Source organism: Scaptodrosophila lebanonensis, unplaced genomic scaffold, assembly GCF_003285725.1.
Source record: "Scaptodrosophila lebanonensis strain 11010-0011.00,11010-0021.00 unplaced genomic scaffold, SlebRS2 tig00001412-arrow-pilon, whole genome shotgun sequence".
Taxonomy (NCBI): domain Eukaryota; kingdom Metazoa; phylum Arthropoda; class Insecta; order Diptera; family Drosophilidae; genus Scaptodrosophila; species Scaptodrosophila lebanonensis.
Window position 1 is genome coordinate 8,283,369 of NW_022060739.1, and position 21,725 is coordinate 8,305,093.

At 38.2% G+C, this 21,725-nt stretch overlaps 2 protein-coding genes across 3 annotated transcripts in view; both read right to left on the bottom strand.

Moving 5' to 3' along the window:
- Positions 1-21,725, bottom strand: part of LOC115631100 — a 118,294-nt gene that overhangs the window by 26,144 nt on the left and 70,425 nt on the right. The window contains exon 11 of the mRNA XM_030527754.1: positions 19,712-19,932. Within this exon, the coding sequence (XP_030383614.1) occupies positions 19,712-19,932 (221 nt within the window). The remainder of the gene's footprint in view (positions 1-19,711; positions 19,933-21,725) is intronic.
- LOC115631101 (receptor-type tyrosine-protein phosphatase kappa) lies at positions 12,869-16,601 on the bottom strand. Of its 2 annotated transcripts, none has more exons than XM_030527756.1 (2): positions 16,457-16,601; positions 12,869-16,220 (listed from the first exon to the last, which is right to left on the bottom strand). In XM_030527756.1, the coding sequence occupies exon 2, from the start codon at positions 16,053-16,055 to the stop codon at positions 13,998-14,000; it is 2,058 nt and encodes a 685-aa protein (XP_030383616.1). In that variant the 5' UTR covers positions 16,056-16,220; positions 16,457-16,601; the 3' UTR covers positions 12,869-13,997. The 2 variants fall into 2 exon arrangements, with proteins under 2 accessions (XP_030383616.1, XP_030383615.1); XM_030527755.1 differs by having other exon boundaries at positions 12,869-16,223.

Sequence of the window (21,725 nt, forward strand, 5' to 3'; positions counted from 1 at the left end):
GAAGCGCCGGGAATGTCAAAGGTTAAGCCACCAAGCGCACAAATTTACATATCACGGATCAAACGAACTGCGAGTCGCAAAAACAAGACAAGCACGCACCTACACACACACACACACACACACACACACACGTACGAGTCTGCATATATTTCACGCACAACTGAATAACCAAAGCAAATGTATGGGTGCGTATACGAGTAGTACACGTATATCGCCCTTGTGGCTGGCAAGCATTAGAGGGGCGTACATGGCTGTGGTTGTAGGGCGTGGCTGGGCTTAGGTGCTGAAATCTGCACAAAAAGGCAACGAGCACATGCAGACAAATGTATAAGAGAGTGCGTGTCTATCTATGTGTATGTATCTATATCTATACGTGTGTGTGTGTGTGCGCAGACAGTTAAGCAGACAGCCTGCCAGTCGGCTGGGGCGTGCAGAATGTAGATGCCGTCATTAATCTTTATTTGCGCCGACGAACGCGTGAATAATTTTCTACCTAATAATAAATCATTGAAGATGTGCATTAGCCGACTGTCGCTCATACGGCCGCCCCGTGCGTATGTGCGTATGTGTGTGTGTGTGTGTGTGTGTGCATGTGGCTGGCATTGTTGCTGTGCTTTTTGAGCCTTCACATCGGAAAGGAAGTGTAGAGTTAGCTGCTTAAACGCTTATCAAATTTTATGTGCAGCTCTCGCACGCCCGACAGCATTTCACTAATGAGCATTAATTAATTGCGCAAATACGCTGAGTCAGACAGAGACAAAATAGCTTGCCACGCCCACGCCCACGCACAAATGCGTGCCCCCGTCCTTTCACACGAAAACAAAACCTCAATGCGCTGTCAGGCTTATTTAAAGCGGTTTCCCTTTAAAAACCAACATCATTTTTTCCATTTTGTAGCATGCGCCCAGGCGCGACGCACCTTTCCATGCTCTTCATGGCATCCCTAATTATTTTTCGCCTGCAAACACACACACTCTGCCGCAGTCGTGGTGTGCGAAATCCTGGTAAAAGCGTTAAGCAAGTGCAAAAATTTAATTTTCATTAATAGCGCCACACAAGCATAAAAGCAAGCTACGAGGGCAGTTCGAAAGGTTTATGCAATAGCTTAAAAAATGTGTCTCAACATAGTCTTCTTCTAATTCAACACCTCCAAAAATTATTTGACGTTCCGCTCTTCTAATATTGGATGTAAATTTCTGTCTTTCAATTTGGATTAGGACTTTGGTTATTAAAAAAATAGACTTGGGGCTAGAGTATGGGGTCTGAAGAGTAAGGAGAGTCCTGAACCAGCTCCAAGGGTAATTCATTTATATTTGCAATGTCAATTGCATTATCTTGGAGAAAACAAATTTATTCGTGGGTGAGATTTCTCATAGAACTTCCCTCGCATATTGCTCATACGCCACGCAACTCTTTTAAATAGCTCGTTTATTCGCGAAGAGTTGTGTTTGACGTATTTTGCGAGTACGAGTTTGAATTTTATATAAAATAGTTAATTTTTCCAAAGTAAGTAAAGTAAGTTATTTGCTAGAAACTGGTTCGATTTCGAGCCATTCCTTTGAACATGGATATTTAAGTTAATATTACTAAAAATCGTAGTCTTTGTTGTTTTAAAAATGGTTAATGTTTTGTTTGAAAAGAACGATATTGGATTTGCATTTGACTTAAACAAAACAACGCGTCTGAATGTTAAATTGATCAAGGAAATGGCAAAAATACTTATACTAGAAAATAGCAATATACTTGTCTGAATGATTTGTAATATTATCAATGAGAATGTTACAGAAAGAGCAACAAATGGTTGACTGCCATATATTTACATAAGGTTGAACAATTAAGCCTCACAGTAACTAGCAGAAATCCCACAATCTGAGTTCGTTTCTTGAGTAGACAGAAGAATGATAAAAGTATTAAGGCTATCATAAATTTTAATAATTGCTAAACATAGCACAGATCTTAAATAAGAATAAAATATTTACAAAAAAAAAGTAACTAAATACTACCTACAATCCTGATATCCATTTATTAACCTTTGCACATTTTGATTAAACAAATCTTTATTGCTTGCTTTCGCATGACAAACATATGAATCGCTTTAAAGGTGTGTAGTAGTATGTGGTTATGGATTATACTATAGGTAGTTTATTTATGTTGTTGTCCTACCTATTGGAATGTTTCAAATGGTTCGTTTTTCGAATTCGTTTTTGTTTAATTTCTGTTGCTGTTGCTGTGTGTGAAAATATTAGTATTTTTATTTTTATTTATAAATGAAGCTTTTATGTGCAGCTTATAAATACTAAGCCTCAGTTGATTGAATGTGTGTGAGGCAATTTGCCCAAAGCTGATCACAGCTGAAACAATGCCAGGCAATCAAGCCAGCAGCACAGCACGAATGACATTCATTTCGAAAAATGTTTGCATAATTCGATTAGAGAACACATACATACCTCTACGAGAATTGTGTATAAAAATTGTACATTTGCATGTAATTCCTGCAAAATATATTTGTGTTGCACATAAATTTGTAGCATTTGTGTTGCTGGACGCTGGATGGGAATTTCAATTTCAATTAAGCTGTGCCAGCACGCAGGCCTGCAAGTTTCTCAAACTTTCTTTCTGCACCTGCTACTTCTTCTTCTTCTTCTTCTACACGAGATAGGCTGTCAAGAGCTTCTAAAAATATAGCAATCGGTCTGACAACGCTCTGCGTCCATGCATGTGTCACAATATAAAATGCAATAAAATATTCAAATGCACAATCAATAAAAGTGTTGAGCTCGCAATTGCAGCAATTTATTTTGGACAGGCAGGGCGGGACGAGCACAAAATATATGGCTAGGCATTTATTTGTTTTTCACTTGAAATGCGTTCTTCCTACATTTTTCAATTCGGGCAGGAATTGTATGAATTGCGGTCACCAGCCATAACAGTTCCAATTGCAGTTTCAGAGTCAAAGTTCCAAATAATTTCAAGTTTATAAATGTGTATGTCGCTTTAATTGTTCGTATAGGCAGTAGACAATGTATGTGGTTGTTAGACGCGACTGTTTGTCACGAAAAATAGATGTGCAATTAAAAGGATGTACGTATGTTGGACTAGACTTGACTTCTTGGCTCATTGCCACCCAATAGTTTACGGAAATAGACGAAAATAGAAATATTTAGATTCGAAATATATTTATTTGTTGGTTTTAGAATAGACTACAGGATAAATAACTCAGCAGTTCCGAATTCCTGAGAGATTACAAAAACAATATAAACTAGTTTAAAGACTTTCATAATCAAAAGATGAGTTGAAGTGCTTGGAAATGTTTGCTGATTGATATAAAATATGTATTGATATTAAATAAAAAATTCACTGATTGTTTAATTAAAGTATAAAATGTTTTCAGATTTCGACATTTTTAAACAATAACGTACGCTTGATGTAATAAGTTTTCATTTCGGCTTTGCTGGCTACTTGTATCTGTACTTGTATATTGTATAGATCTTAAAACATAAGCTACTTTATAAGAAACAGAAAATTTCCATAAGTATCAGGAATTTTAGTAAAGTTTAAAAGCTGGCTCGGAACTGATGTAATATCGGAACTTGTAAAAAATTGCTCAATTTTTACACTTTTTTGATTTATTAGAAAGCTTTAATTTGTATAGATTAGTAAAAGTTTTAGTTTGTTTGCGAAAGAAATTTCCTTAATATCGACTTATTAGTTGGCTTCTAGCAAATAAAATTGAGAATTTAGGATTTTCATACATGGGGACTTCACAAGCAATACAATCAGCCTCGAATGCAAAATTAAATGCATAATGAAGGCACTAAAATGCAGTCTTGTGGAGAAAATCGATTTGTCACCAAATGAAAAAACCAAAATCCATCAAAATTGAAAATACCTTAGCACGCTGCAGTGCTATCAACTAACCATCAATCATCATCAGCAGCAGCAGCATCATCATGAGCTTCATCATCTTGTTTTGCTGACCACATGGTGCATAGTTGATAGGCAGTCCTTCACAATTCACAGAGGCTGGCGCACACTTTAATTAAAATTACAGGGGTAGCTAAGCAACTGAATGAGAATAGATGCTGCTGCTGTTGTTGCACGTTTCTCATGTCAAAACATTTTAGAATTTAATTGAAAATTATATAGAAGAGATTGTGCTATGTTGCATTCGTAGGCGTATTTGCAAATGTAACTAAAATTGTTGTTTGCCGTGCCTGCTCCTTGGCCAATTATTGTGCCATCTGTATATAGTTATGAGCTAATCAGACGCATCGATTACACACACACACACACACACACATATGAGTATATAGTAGTAGTATGTACTTATGGGAATTCAGGTAGTGCTGACCATCGATGCAACTGCTCGAATGTAAATCAATTTTGGGTAAATATCAAGCAATGTCATTGAATTATGCCAACTAATTTTGACGTTTACTTATTGGATATTTAATGAAGTGTGCCAATGTTATTGTTGCCATTGCTTTGGGAGTTGCTTGTTTTAGTTATTATTGTTCGTGCTATTGTTATTATTATACGTACTAGAGTTGCTGCTGCTGCTGCTGCTGCTCTTGCTGTGAGTGTTTCTAATTGCGCTCTTGAGTTATCGCATACTATATTTTATGTTTGCTTTGCCTGCGAAGGACCTGCCCTAATGCTTACCTAACTGAGGAATTGCAAAAGGAATTTAATAGGCAAAAAATAACAATTTCTATATTTGCATCTTGTGTTTAAGCTCATGATGAACTAGAAGCGAGCAGGGTTTAATTACGTTATAGAGATTGCAATTAATTTTGGGCTCTATAAATCGAAATATGAAAATTAAATATTCCCACAAACCAGCGCTTAATATCGTTCTTACAGAGAAGGTCCTACAAGTCCCTAACTTGATCAGAACAGACGAAATATTGAAACGATCACCCAAACGAAGAGTTAAGTTGTGTCAAACAAATCGAAATATTATTAGGAAGAGGAAGAGCGAGTAGCCAAGCGTGAAACATCAATTATTCGTTGTAATTGAAAGATGAGAACAATCGCGGATAAATGGTGAAAAGCAGAGAAAACTATTCACCAGTCAGCATTGCCAAAACCTTATTTGATTAACACTCACACACACAAAACAAACAATTAACATTGTTGAACTACAACCAATTAAACACATAATATCTATAAACAATTGACAAAGGCATTCTAAATAGAGGCCCTAAAGTCTGTTCTAATATTATACAAAATATCTGTAACTCGAAATACTTGTATGCAACTCTTCAAATTAGATTGCTGGCTACTGAAGCCAATAGAGAAACTAAACTGTATTTAAATTGAAAAGCCCTTTCAAAAGCAGCTTCAAGTTAGCTCCCATCGCGTTTTTCACAATTCGCGATATCTTAAATACTTGTAATAATATGTGCTGAGCTAGAGAATCCGATTATTTGCCCAAAGTTTTGACCAAAGATTAATTCACACGAAAGCTCTCCAAATTTAAATTTAACGGCGCTGCCTAGGGCAAGGTTAGAAAATGTTGAGCTGCTTATTCTACACAAAGCGTTCTTTTTTTGAGGGTAGTGAGGAAATTTAATTAAATGCTTATGAACACACCTTGCAACGACATACAGGAACAGCTATTTACCGCAGACTGGAATACATGCTGCGTACATACAAGTATATGCTAATTACGTTATGTTTATTATATACGCATATACATAGACAAATATATATATATACAATATACTTGTATATATAATCACAAGCAGACACATAGAGATTCATAAAACCTTTTGTTGCGGTTGTGACATCCGCTGCGGGTTAATTTGAAAAAGCGGAGACTTTATGAACACTTTGCGTTTGGAATTTGAACAAAAAGGCACGAGGGTGTTGTTGTCGTTGTTTTAGTTATTCATAATGAGCTGCACACGCACATCCACACATACAGCTACTCTATCGTTGTTGTTCAACAAATTTTCTAAAGCTGCATGCAACAGCAACAACAATAATGAATGCAATGCACTCTTGTTCATATTGTTGCCGGCTTGTTCATTATGTATTTAATTACGCTTTTGTGCATTTTATAACACACACGCACACACACACACACACACACACACACACACACACACACACACACACACGCACACACACACACACACACACGCACACACTTGCCACACACTAAGCCGCAATGCCGCAGCATAAAGTTTGTCCAAAAAAGTTTCCACCCCCCTACCATAACGCCCCACCATTATCCCCAGAGACATTCGCAAGCTTCCACATGCAATCAACAATTTTCGCCACCCTTGCGCTTTTGAGCTTCTCATGCTCATCAGACTGCGAAGTTTCGCGCTAATTTTTTGTTGTTGCTAGTGCATTTTATTATAATAAGCATAGCACTGGCATATAGGTTTAATATTTAATTAAATATTTTGAAGCTTAGTCGTACACTGTCCAAACAAATGAAAGCAACAGCTGGCAAAATTTTCATTTAATTTAATTACGCGCTGACCATTTTGTCAGATGTCCGCTCCCCTAGTCCGCCCGCCCATTGTTTTGCGGTCTGTGGCCAATTGCATTACATAATTAGTTGCTGTTGTTGCTGCAATTGATTTCCAATGAAAAAAAAGAAGAGTGAAATGAATACGTAAATGGCACCATCTGCCAAATGCATATGCCATTAGCCAAATCAATAAATATTTGATTATAATTGTTGATTTACAATTATTTGGCAAATATCATAAATTATGAAATACAATTTGCAGCAATATTGCGGAAATCATGAATGCTCATGGCCACCAATACGGCATTGTTCAGCATTATTGCCTCTCGCAAATTGTATTTTTATTTTATTACACTAATGCAGGTCAATTAGGGCACAAATTACATTGCTTCAATAAAATTTAGTTCAAATATTAAAGGTAATAAAAGCAAACTCTTCGTTAGTAATCAATCTGCCTAATTCCAAAAGCGGGCTTAATTCATTCGATTAATTTTGTATTTTTAATGGATGTGGATGCCGCGTCTCCCACTCTTGATCCGTTTCAATGGCTCTGGATGGGGATGCCTTTTCACGCATTCCCCCCGTTCTTGTTCCGTTTCTAGTATTGCTCTACGCGTAGATTCCTTTTCGCAAAGATCCTCTAAACGTAATTCGCGTTTATTGGCATTTTCAGCTGCTCTTTTTTTGCTCATCTTTTTAGATTGTGTGGTGTTTTTTTTAGCAATAGATGCCTTTTTTTGTGTCAATTTGTTGAATTCGATTTTATAATTTTATTTATTTACAAATGAAAAACTGAATATTGAATATTTCCTCAAAATTTAATCAAAATCAGTTGAGCCGTTTCGGAGTTTATAGGGAACATACACATACATAAATACATACATGCACACTTCGAAAAAAAACTGGGGAGAGTGGGGGGATGTATCAGAAAAAATAAATAAACTTGATCTGCTTAGGGCTCAGGAGAACCTGAATACGAAGTTTGGTTATTCTAGCTCTTGTACTTGCTGAGATCCTTGCGTTCATACAGACAGACGGACAGACAGACGGACGGACAGACAGACGGACGGACAGACAGGCGGACATGGTTATATCAACTCGTCCTGTTATTCTTCTGTGTGCTACATACATTCGCACAAAACTAGTATATCCTTTTACCATTTGGGTACTGGGTATAAAATAATTCATTGTTTTGTAATTTTTATAATAACACCTATAATAATTACAGTCCCTGGTAATCACCAGTTTCCCAATTCTGAATTATTTATTGAGCGTTGAAATGAAAAGCGAACTTCCATTATCACTGTGAATTGAATTGAAATATAAAATACTCTCCAGCCAGCCCTTGCCAGGAATGTAATCAAAGCAAATTGAAAACGAATGGCAAGTTATTGGCGAGAAAAAGTCTTAACAACATCTCTAATTAAACTAATTGGAAGCAACTCACTTGACCGGTGATGGTAATGAGCAATTAACAAGCTGATATCGACTGCCTCTTCAATACAGCTCGCATTGCATATTAGCTATTGTTTTCATCAAATTGCCGCTCTTGTTCGCTGTTAAGCCCATTCAGACGAGGGGGGCGTGGGAGATGTGTGTGTGTGTGTGTTGCTTGCACTCGCTTGCAATTGTAGGGAGGTAATGGCAAAGGGTACGCCTATTACACAGCTCTATGCACACACTCGGGCGCTCTCAGCCAGGTAAACACACGAACACACACACACACACATCGGTGCCTAATTATATATGTACAGCAACAAGCACGCTCCTCTCGTTAGCATTAATAGTCGACAGAGCTGGCAGGTACATTATAATAATAATAATAATAATACGTATGAGCGTATAACGGGAAAACATGCTGCCATTTATTTACGCGTGACGAAAGCGACAGAGGAGGCAAGTGGGCACGTTATTTAAATGAGTTAAAAAGTGTTGGCCTTTGGCCTTTCACATCCATATGATGTCAGTCATGTGTGCTTCTGTGTATGTCTGTGTGTGTGTGTGTGCGTGTGTGAGCGCTTGTTTTTGTTTTTTTAAGGCTGCCGCTTGTAGTGAAACTGAGTGGCGCTAATGTGATATGACATGAAATTTAATTTAAATTATAGTATGTATGAAAAACAAGTCTCTCTGAGTGTGTTGCATGAAATATCAAAGCATCGCCTGGCAGGCTTAACAGCAAATATTGCATACCTTTAGGCGCATGCCAAACCGAACACTCCAAAATGCCATTTTCAATTAGGCAAACCGAGTGTTTGAATATATGCCCATTTTAATGTTTAATAACAATGCCAAATATGTGAGATGTGGAATTTACATGCATTCTACGTTTCCCTTCAACTCACACAAAAATACGTGTACACTATATGCGAGTATATCTGTGTGTGTGAGTGAGTATTAAATTGCAACGGACATGAATCAAAACCAATAATTCAGAGCGTATGCTGGGTAACAAGACAATAGAATGCCATCCATTGAATTTAATTAATGTTAACACGACGACTTTGACATGCACACAATACAAATACATATACAAATTGAAGGATACCAACAGTCGGCCGTCCGGTCAATTGCTTCGCTGAGTAACCGACTAACTGGCTGGCTGGCTGGCTGACTGGCTGTCTGTCCCTCTGTCTGGCTAAATGGGTGCAGCAGCTAAAATGAATAGCAGGACAATCACAAGCATATGTGGGTGCAATTCTGTAAGTCTGTTTCTGGCAAATGACTGCAACTGCAATGCCAATTGATGTACGCGTCGCTGACTGACTCCGTGACTAAATGACTGACACTACGACATGTGGAATGATTCGCACACTAGAGCAATGATTAAGCAAAACTGAAAGGCCAACTAAATAGTATTGTGAATTGTATTCAGACATTACATCAGTCAATACAAGTATATGAAAGATTGAGGTGATGTATTTTAATGGAAAAGCGTTTCATTCAAAGAATCGTTTTCAATTACAATGAAAACTCCCTTAACGGACACCTCTTTTATCCGGACACTCTCTTCGGTGGACACTTTTTCTAAAACATTCGATCGGTGTGTAAAGTATTTAAGTATGCCCTTAAGCGGACCAAAATTGGACGCCCTTGAGTGTCCGGCTAAGAGAGTTTTCCCTGTATATACCGTTGACACCTATACTTTAAAGTAATCTCACGTGGTTTCTATACGGAATGTACTTCAGCTGTACTGTACAAGGAACAATTAGAGCTAAAGATCCGAAAACCTGACTTATGCTTATAAATTTAAATATAATAATAATATATGTATGTTGATTAACTAAAGAAAAGGCATTTCATATTGTGGAAGACAAATGATAGGAAGAAAATCAAGCCAGCTAAGACTCACGAGCAAATTGTTCATGTTTCCAGAGTCCCTATAATCATTCTTATTCTGCTAAGTTTTTATAATAAAGCAGCTGCAAACTGTGAAGAGGTAGTTCCAAGCATTCCCTGCACAATCTATGCAGATTTATACACATTTAAAGAAATGCTATTTCTGATTCTGCCATCAATCAAATTATGTGGAATTAAAATAAACTAATGCAATAAATATTCATATATAATTTGGATAAGTTATACAACTATGGTCTTGCCTTTTAAAACCCCATAGCTCAAATGTTTTATGGATATAGAACCTTTACCACTTAGGATTCAGTCGGATTAAAATAAATAGCTTATTACAACATATTTGTAAATAATTTAACAAAACTTTCAAATAGATTTCTGTAATGACAGCTCAGTGTGAATGGAACAGTTGACTGACTGACTGACTTCACTTGGACTATATAGTATATCTCTATACACATGTCTCTAAAGTTTGCCTAATGAGCATTATTGTTGTTGTTGCTGCAAACACACGCACACCCACACACAGACACACACACACAACGGTTGATTGTGCCATGTCTGGCTTAGCAGCCATTTTGTTTGCCGGCGCTCAAGCTGACTGGCTCGGGTTTATTGTAAACATGTGTGCTAACAACTTTACTTCCTTGTCCAAACACTGCAACACACAACCGAACAATCGCACACCGCCGTGTGTGTGTGAGCGCTCATTTATAGTTAATAAAGGGACAATACACACACACACACAAACACACACACGTGTGTACAAATGCATTCATAGACTAAAACTTTGATTTAGTTGGCTCGGCTAATTTAGAACTTTATCTGAAAGTGGATCGTAAATTGTTGTTATTTTTTATTTGCTGCAAATAAATTGCCTCTGTGTTTTTAATTAACCGAAGCTAAGGCCCCAAATCCAATTTCGATCTCTCCATGCCAATTGTTGTGTTTGCCACGAGCGGTGCCTTATTAATAGCTCGTAAATAAGTTTCGTACACTAATTGGTTTATTTTGTATATATCGTTTGTGGCATTAAATTTTTCGCCCGACCTGGCAACAGTACGAGTATCTGATAAATATGTGGTTGGTGTATGCAAAAATTTGTTCCTGTTTTGTTTTGTTTTTCTTCAACAATCACACAATCGATCCAATCGTTCTGCCCAGATTTAACTTAATTCGTTCCCATATAGATTTTACTTATTGCGTCCATAATTCGTTTTCATTTATTTATGCTGATGTCATTACATTTGCTCTCAATGCCCAAACATTCCATGATTTATGCAAGTTTTTTTGTTTCGCTTTTTATTATCATGGTGCTTACCATTATTATTGCCATTGTTTTTGTTTTTGTTGTTGTTGATTTTTATTGCACACATTTTTGGCTGAAAGCAAAGTGTGCTGTCATACAATGACGACGACGCCACCAACGCAACTTTATCGATTTTATATATAGACGCCACACCTCACTCGATTCCCTTTTCATGCATTAACTTGCTTATCTCTTTTATAGTACGTACTACTTACATATATACTCGAAGTGGACGATATATGTATACACGAGTATATATGTATGTACAAGTATGTGCCTTCGTGCAAATAAATGTGTACACAACGGCTGTTTGATTTGCACGCGTTAAATTGTAATCTGGTCAAGGTTTCTTATATTGCATATTGCGTGTTGTTTGTTTATAAATATATATACAAATCTTGTGTATATATGACTCAGTTGCTTATTCATTTCATGATCCGGCCCGATTGAAATGATTTGATACTCTGCATCGATAGAGACATATTCTACAAGGATAAAAGCAATAATCCGTGCACTGAGTTTGCTTAAAATTTTAACAATTAAGGTAGCCATGTGTGTCCTATATAAACGCCTCGATCTCAGAGGTAATGTAGACATTTGCTTTACTTGTGGTCTTATACTGATCAGTCGATATAGGTCTATAGTATGTTTGCTTAAAAGTACCATCAAAGAATATGTGCAAAGCTACTCTTTATCGATCTCAAAAAACGGATACCTGGATCTCGTTGTGTAAATATTTTGTCGATGGTTTTGCGGATAATTTGTTCGGGCTATATAGTCTAAGTAAATGTTTATATATTAACAGGAACCATTACAAATGCTTTGTTATTTGAATCGCTTCAGTTTATCCATTTTTAAGGAATTAATATCAGGCCAGATATAGGGTAGAGTATTCCTTGTTCGCGTACGTTCGACTTGTGAATTTTTAATTTCATTTTATTAATTTAATGAGCACATAATTTTGATTGATATTTGGAATTAATGATTCATTTCAATTGAAAAACCACTCAGCGGGAAAAATTAGAGAAAAATAATTATTTTCGAAATTAGTTAATGAGAAATCAATTATAATGCATAGTGTGTAGAATTTATATAATTTTTATAATCAAGCATGTAGTTTTAGGACTTAATAATAATCGCTTTCATTCATTGTGTTCTTCCCCAGCTCTTTTTTCATTTGTATGTTCATTCCCGTATACATAAGGACAGGAGGAAGATAGGCAAAGAAGTCTCTTTTGGTAGGTTTATAAAAAAGTTCCATTAAAAAATCATTGGTAAGGTGGGTCGAGAGCGTAGCAATCATGTCAAAGCGTTATCTTCCAGGCAGGTACAGCTACTGCCTCGTGCATACTTCAGTTAATTCCTTCTCGTTTTTTCCTTGGGGGCTCTTTAGCTATATCGTCATTATTTTTTTACCAGACGTTTATTTAAATTCAATATATATTATGGTTGCATGGTTGTATGGTTGTTTTGCAAGCTGTCTCACATTTTATCCCGTCGGCCCAATGTGAAGATTGTGATGATCGGAGTTCACCGTTGAATGTTCCTTATTCTGAACCTTTTATACTTGCAGGATTTTATAGTTCATTTATTAATTTCAATCGATTATCTCCTTTTCCTTTGAGCAATACATATATAAGTCATCGGCAAGGTGCGCAAGAAAACTGTTAACCTGAACCCCAAAAAAGTTACCAAAATTGTTGAATAAAAACAAATAGTTCATCTCTTTTTTTTCTTTTTTTCTGTCTCGCTTCGTTTCGTAACCTACGCCAATAGGAACTGGATCCTATTGGAAATCGAATCGATCAAAAATATGCACATTTATTCACATTTAAAAAAATAATGTCGTTACACATACTATGTATACATGTATACATATATATATAGTATAAGAATATACATTTATGTATGTTCAAATGGTTATATGCACGTTCCGTATTAATATACAAATTAAGTAGAATGCATAAATGCGAAAATACACGAGTATATAAATGTATATAAATAAACAATTAGAGTTCTGCTTTCGATAAATATTTGAATATGTTAACATTAATATAAAATACAAGTACAGTTTTCAACAGTGGGCTAAAACAATATGCGACTTTCGTATTACACATCAAGTTCTTTCTTTCCTATTTATATATCTTTTAATATATACTTATGTATATTAACAATTTCTAGTTTGCTCCTCAAAAAATTTCGCTCTCGAAATCTGTGGTAGAAGATAGCAAGTTTAAAAGTTCATAGTTATGTATAGTAATAGTAGTTACAATAATAATAGTTTAACAACAACAACTAGGGTATTACAGATGGCACATATAGGTCAGATCATATCGTTTATTTAATTTGATTAAATTTTTGTTTGGTTTTTGTAGTTTTGTTTGTTTGTTTGTTGTATTTTTTTTTTTTTTGGTCAAAGAAAACTTTCAGTAACTTTTTGGACCATGCAAATAAATGTTTGCGTGCATAAAAGTATTTTGGTTTTCTTTCTGCTTTCTTGCTTTGTGCTTTGTGTGTATGTGTGTGTGTGGCGTGGAATTTAATTCCGACGCTAGACAATAATAAAAAGTTCGTTTTAAAAAACGATACACAACAAAATACTCCAAATGATTGCTTTAAGGCTTTAGGGTGCAAGTACCTATAGCAGCTATATGTAGCAGACATGGACACCTAACAGTAAACACGTGTACAAGTATGTTGGCTAAATAGCTTAGTAAGAGGCATTGAAATGGACCACTTTGAAAAATTGTTAACCATAAAGCATTGAGCTCGTTTATAGGGGCCGGCTCCCCGGGGCTTTCGAAGCCCGAAGCGATTGCCTGCCAATAAAAAAATAAACCAAAGTCGAGGCGCCTAATCGTTCTTGTTGAGGAAGTGCAGCACGTAGTGCAGCACCAGATCGTAGCAGTACTTGTATTCGGTCATATTCTCGACTAGTTGTGGACGGTGTCGACGCACGGTCTTCACGGCCTGAAACACATCGACCTCACCGTGCTGTATGACCTGCTCGATGCACGCATTAGCCGCACAATAAACACCGGCGCGACTGCGTCCATCGGGCGAGACAACACAGACGGGACCGTAGTCGACCTTGTTGCGCCAAATCTCAACCATATTCATCAGATACACCAGCGAATTGGTCGAGCTTGGAACCTTGTGGCCCATTGGCCAGCAGGTAAGCTGAAATAGTTGGACGGTACGTGTGGGCGCCTTAACGCCAGCCATCATTTCGGTCAGCGAAACGATTTTCTTATTGATCTTGAACTCCCACTGCTTGATGTTCGTATAGCTCTTGGACATGACATAGTGAACCGAGAACACCGGACCGTACTTCTCCATTTTGGATTTGTTGGGCCAGAACGAGGGGAACTGCTGCGATTGAGCGGGGGGCTGACAGAGTACGACGACGGCCGAGCATTCCTGATCGTAGACTAGCGACCAGAACTCGCCCAAAGTATGCTTCATGGGCCATTCGGTCACAATGTACTCTCGGGGCTTGGTGTAGCCATCCACAAAGACGGAGTTAATGTAGTCGGTGAAGGCATTGCCCTGAAACGAGGTGAGGTAGGGTCTGAAGTTGTCCGGCGGTACGCACAGCACATCGCGATTCTTCTCGCGATTATCGGCGCGATGTCCGCCCGCGCAGTCGCCAATCGTAAAGCGTGGGGTCTGCTTGCAGATCTGATCGTACTCGGCCTGGTATTCGTTCATTTTGGTGCCGGAATTACGACGCGCCTTGGCCTTGAGTCTGTCGCTCAGCTCCGAGACTGGGAACCAGGTCTTGCCACAGATGATGTGCTCCTCCAGCGTGTCGTAGACGAACTTGTATTGCTCCACATTCTCGACTAGACCCTTGCGGGACTGACGCAACTTCTTCAGATAGCCGAAGACATTGAAGGATTCCTCCTCCTCGGCCAGTTCCAGATTCGCGTCTATCGACATGTACACTCCCGACCGGCCGCCACCATCACTGCAGTGCACCAGAATGGGGCCCTTCATGTCATCGCCATCTTTGATGATATTGCCCACCACTAGACGGACGCGACGTCTGAACTCGAGCAGCGCATTGGAGAAGGGACATGAATGCGAATACCACTCCGTATAGTGGAACTGCAGAATGAGACGCTCATCACTGACCGCGCCCTGCTCGTCCTTCTTATATAGACGAAAGGTGCGTATGTGGAAGTTGGCAAGCTGCTCTTCCCGCACAATGTTGATGTGGATATCGCCATAGGTCTCATGCACCTCCATATTGGGGGGCCAGTATTGCACGCACATGGTCTTGGCGAAGTCAAAGGTCTTGGTCAGCATTATGATGGCGCTCACATTCTCTTGCCACACCATGCGCCAATAGGCATTCACGGTCTCCTCCACGGGTCCCTGGGTGACAATATAGGCATTTGGCTTGAGCAGGCTGTCCACATAGGAGGCATTTATGTAGTCGGAATCGGGCACGCCCGGCATCTTTTGCAATACAACTCGATTGTAGTCATATGGAATGCACTTGGGATTCTGATTCTTCTCCTGGTTGTTCTTCTTCATGGCATGGCGACAGGTGTTGTTCTCCACTTTGGCGGCAGTCTGAAATTCCAGCTTATAGAGCACCGGAAACTTGCGTCTCAGATCGCACAGTTTCAGAAAGTGTCGTATATCTATGGGGCTGTTCGGTATGGTCTTCGAGAGCGAGTTATTCTCATCGCGGGCCTCCAGCTTGATGCGTTCGAAGGATAAGAGGCCGCTGTTCAGCATACTCAGCTTTATCGTGTTCGGGATGGAGACAATGGCGCGACTTTTGCGCTGCTGCTTCTCAACGTCATCGTAGCGTGCGGATGACCTCGACCTGTGTTTGCCTTGCTTTGAGTTTGTTGTTGTTTTCACTGTTGTTGTTGCTGTGTTCGCTGCTGCTGTCATGGCGGCGGCTGCTGCTGCTGCTGCTTCTTCTATCTCTGCTGCAGATGCTATTGCTGTGCTGCTATTGTTGTCAACGACAATGTTGCCGTTAAGCGCCTCGGCCGCCTTCTCCTGCTCCCTCTCTCTGCCGCTCTCCTCTTGCTCTTGCTCTTGCTGCTGCTGCTGCTGCTGCGTTGTCATCATCAATCACGGTGTGAGGGGGAAAGGGGGGTGTGCGTCGCAGCCGTCGTCGTATAGGAAGTAGTCGAAGCAATCGTTTTGCGATTAGTTTGGTTTGTGCTCAGTCAGCATTGTAAGTATGTATGTCGGTGTGTGAGTGTGTGCGTGTGTGCATATTTTTGTTAGTACTGACAACCTGGTTAGTTGTTTAGTTTGGTTAGTTTATGGAATGCTTCGTTCACCTTTCAATTGCTCGCAAACACCCAACACCAACACCGACAATTTCGTTTTAAAAATAATGCCAAAGAATTTGTTGTACTTGTTCTCTATGCCTTTTTTGCGTTGAATATTATTTTTTTCACTTCACTACTAAGGCTGACGGCGACTGGCTGCTTTTTTTTTTCGTGTGTTTGTCTCTATAATTTGCAGGCTGCGCTGTGGAGAATAAGTTGACGACTGACAGCGAATGCTGCGATGTTTTGGGCTTTCACCTCTAGCTGGTCGGTCGGTGGTCGTTGTTTGTCAAACGCAGAGAGACAGATAGAAAGAGAGAGAGCGTGAGAGGGAGAGAGCCTCAAAGGCGGTGAATAGAGAGCGCGAGAGGATAACCAACATTTTCACCATGGCACATGTGACCAGCTGCTGATTCGGCCGCCTTGGTGGGTGCGCGACGTATTTTTAGCAACGACGGGACGGACGCAATACGCAATGTGCACACTGGAGCAGGAAACAAACAACATTTCTAGGCAACACTGTTTACTAATGTGCTTTGAAAATACATACACACAGGTCTCTTCATACATACATATACAAGTATAATAGGTAGTTTGCAACATTTTAAAATGCAGCTGAGAACACGTTTTAGTTGCATTCTCATTTGAAATAATATCAGCTTTTTAGAAAATTCAAAATATTATAAAATATGTATGCAAATTAATACTGCTGCCATTTTCGAATTCGACATAAGAATTCTTAATATAATTAAAAGTGTTCTTTTGACTGAAATAGTTTCCAGTTCTAATATATGTTTGCATTGATAGCATATTGATGAAAAAAGAATTGTAGTTAATGAAATATGTATTTCTGTAAATATTGCTAATTGATGCATGATTGATTTTGGAACAATACTTCGTTATGCATTTTATAATAAGAAGAAGTAAGAAGTAAGTAAGAAGTATATCGTTAAGTAAAAAACAGAAGGAAGATCATAAATTAAAATTTACAATATTGTAAGTAGTTATCCAATAAATTAACATTTTAAGTTAGAATTAATAGCAAAATTCCTAGATGGGCGTTATAAACATGAGCAAAGTCTGATCTGATCTAAATAATTCACATACTCCTTAGCATTTATTTGAGTTTGAATTGAAAACAAACAATTCATTTGATTTACGCTTTGACTTTCCACATTCGAAATGAATTCCACTGTGCAATTCACCTTATAGTATGAATGAAAATTTCGATTTTCCCATTGCACGCTCATTTCATCGCCAGCACTTAGAATGTTGAAAAATTTCCACTTAGCATAAAACAGCGCCCAGTCGTACATTTTCTCTCGCCCAATGCTCCCATCTGTGGGTTCTCTCGGCGCCTGCGCTCCAAACAGTTTTCACTTTTCATTTTCTCATACTTTGCTGTGCGTTTTTGCGCCCAGCATTGTTTGATGTGTAATTGAAAATTCCGTAAGTTGAATGAGGAAGTGACGCTGATTTGCACCGTCGAGAATTTATTTTCCATATTTAATTGGCAGGCCCAGTAATAATTTATGACAACAATGCGGTTTCCATGCATAATAAATAATCATATCAACATTTTTTTGTTGATGGCTGCACTAAATTTACATTTCCTGTTATTGCCAGCTGTGTGTGCATGTGTATGTGTGGGTGTGTACGGGTGTGTAAGCGTGTTCTTGTTGTTAGGAATTTTCGCGTTTTATTTCCGTATGCACTTTGCGTGTACAGCGACGGTGGCTGTGCTCTAAATAGCATTTGGCAGCAGCCCACAGTCAAGGAGGAAGCGGCTGCTCGCCTCGATTGCCATGAAGAGCAACAAACACACACACACACACATGTATAATTATATATACATAAACACACGCCCATAATGATGTTTGCTGATGATGGCGATGCCAATGCCGATGGCGATAATGAGCTTTGGCGCCTGCCACTGTTCGAAGCAATTTCGAATTTCGAAATGATTACACGCGCATTGTCAAATATTTTGTATGTAAACAAATTCTTTTGTGTACAATGGTCAGCGAACGCAAATGGGCAGGTTTATTTGTTCGAGAAAGAAGCTAAAAATACCGATATATCGTACACGTTTGCACGAAGCGCCATTAGGCGAAACACATTCGGTACAACACAGCGTATGCGCAATACTGTTGCTCCCCATAATGCAAAATTGAATGCATTAAGTCGAGTGCTTCCATAGATATAAACGACTGCTTTTAATAGTTGAAGTCCTTTAGATAATAGAATTCTGGGAAATGACTTTTAGTGAAATCAAATTTTAGATATTCTTTACACGACTTCGAACTCCATTTTGTTTGTAATATTGCCAGTTTCTTTATTTGTTTTTAATACCATTTTTTAATACCATTAAGTCCGAATATAAATGCTAATCTATCGATAGAGTAAAATTATAGTTCTTGAATTTGTGTTAAACAAATGGACATACTTCAATAAAATTGACCTCTAACTATACGAGTAAAATCGAAACCGAATTGAAGCGGTAAGACCGCAACTGTTTTGTTGTAATTTACTTCTAATTTTTACCGAGAACTTACCCGACGTTACGATAAAGAAATAATTCGAATCTTTTTCTTCTTTTCCCTACGGCCAAAAATATTTTGACATATCTACTAACTAAGTATATACACGTATACGATGAGCTTACAATTGGTTGTTTAGCATCCAAAATTGACTGCACGGGCTCCGAGCATGTCAGAACTCCTCAGCTTTTAAAGAACAATAAGGCCATAGTTTAAATTAATTTTGCTGAAAGACACAAATTTAAATTACCCGCTACTTTGTTTTCTGCTTCATAAAATGTGATGTGCACGTAACGCGATATTTTGTCAGCTTACTACACGAAGACCTGCTGAATAGTCTGCAAATCTCCACACAATGTTATGCCCACTAATTTGAACTGTTGACCCCCATTAGGGTCACAAAGCGGCCTAAACAGACAGGCCAGCGCGACATTACACACACACATACGCACAGGGCTCAAGTACTTAAAGAGCCGCCCCCGTCACATGTTTATGACTAAGCCAACAAAGCGTTGACTGCTGTTGGCCGCAGCCACACTGACAACCATGACCAGGACAATGTCGAGGACAATGAAGACGACAACGACGACGACGACGACGACGACGAGGACAACAACGATGTTGGCGCCTCATCAGCCTAATACCCGTGTAAGCTTCGGCACACGTTATGCCAACTAATTACCACTAAATCAGAGCAACAACAACAACACACAAATGCACTTACCTTGCCGAATATCGTGAGGCCACCATGTTTCATATTAAAGGTCGGCGCATCCGCATAACTCGAGTCCGCCCAGGGTGTATGACAAGTCGATGTCAGCGTCATGTAACGCACTCCGATGGCGTAGAGGGTTCGCAGCACCGCCAGAGAACCGCCCAGTGAGTGGCCACCTTCGACCCCGGTCAGTGAGCAGAGTTGTTGATTTTTGTGCGCCTCGATGATGTCTGAAAAAAGGAGCGAACGGATACAGAGCATGTTAGAATTCAAAGTAAAATGATGCATTGTTTTTGGCAACCAAAGCATAAGTAACATTCGCTGCTGTCCGTCCGTCTGTCTGTCATTTGCTCAACTGAACTGAACAGAGCTGAACAGAGCAGGGCAGAGCAGAACTGTGCTCTGTCAGACTGACTTGAGTCTGTCTCTCTGCTTGTTATTTTGGCCCGACATGACAGCTTGTATTATATGCCAAACAAATTCACGCTTGTCTTATGGCTTCTTTGATCTTTTCAGTGCGTTTCAATGCTTTATTTTATTTCGAGTACTTGTTAAAATACTTCCACATTGTTCATTGTTAGCTTTGACTGCAGAGTTGAACCAAAAATTCGTCAAGTTGTTAGTGTTCGTTCTTGTTTTCTCCGTGTCTGTGTTGTTTTGTTTTATTTTCTGCTTCCCGCATGGAGTGATCAACTTTTTCGTCTAGTGTCAAACTTTTAATGATAGCAACGACAGTATTTAACAACAGTCATTATACGAGTGTGTATGTCTGATGGTTTCGACAGTTGCTGATGAGTTCTTCTAGCGCAGTGAAAAAACTACGGCATTCAATATGCAGAATGTCATATTTCCAAACAATTGCTTCAGTTGGATTTAAGCAGCTTAAGGATAACTACATGACTGACGTATCATTGTTAGCATTCATTGCGTGTACGAAATATGAAGAATATGTTTTTATTTCATATTTGAAAAATCACAACTTTAATTAATAAAGTTTTCGAAATCCAAAATGCTATAATTTAATCTAGTTGACAAGCTCAGAGCTGCAGCAAGTATTAAAAAAATAATATATATACATTTATATGAAAGTTTAAAATGTATGTAAGCTTGAATATGTATTCCATTGAGTTTTTTTTTCTCATATTTAATAATTATAAGAAATGTGTGAGAATTATGATATGCAGCTCGATTAAATAAAAATAAAACGAGTTCCTTAACATACTCATATTATTTACCATTTCAATAGCTGGGTCGACTTCGTTTCTTTATCTATATACCAATAAGATTTTGTCAATAATCTATTGATTCTCAATATTATTTTCTTAAGTCATGTGGAATATGTGAGGTTTGGATTTGTTCCGTATGCCTAATGTATTTTCCGGGTAATGGTAATTCAACGAAAACCACAATACTTCTGAATAAGCTTGCGCTTGCGTTCGATATCTATGCATGTATTTAAAAAAAATCTATCAATATCTTAGGATCAATATCAATTCAACTGCCGCCTTAGTTGAGTAATATATTTTATATTACAAAACTATTATACGCTATATAGATTTCTATAAAATCAGTTGATGGTCCAGTTACTTGTGTTGTTATTTGGAAATAAAATAATTAATTGGTTAAATGACAGTTATTTATTTCTATCATTTCTTAGTAAGCCTGACTTTTCCTTTTGAATATGAATAAACAACTTTTATCATAGGCTTTTTTCATCAAATGATAATGTTGTATACTGCATTATTATAATATTAATTTGATTCTGATACCTTACTTATTCTGATCATAAAAAGTGATTATAATTGTGATTCAAATATTCTTGGTTAAAGCCCTTGTTTAACAACAAGTATCCGATATACTCGCAGCTAAGTATGTGTTCCTGCTTAGCGTAGCTTCGAGAAGAGAATATTGCTTTCGCTGCAAGTAGTATGTGTTTTTTGTTGTTGTATAGATTGAGGTTCAGGGTCTGCGTTCTACAAACCAATTACGTTGAAATACAACATTCCCAAACTCTTGTCGCGGC

Coding starts and splice junctions, on each gene's coding strand:
- LOC115631101 (XM_030527756.1), bottom strand. CDS start 16,055: ATGACAGCAGCAGCGAACACAGCAACAACAACAGTGAAAACAACAACA.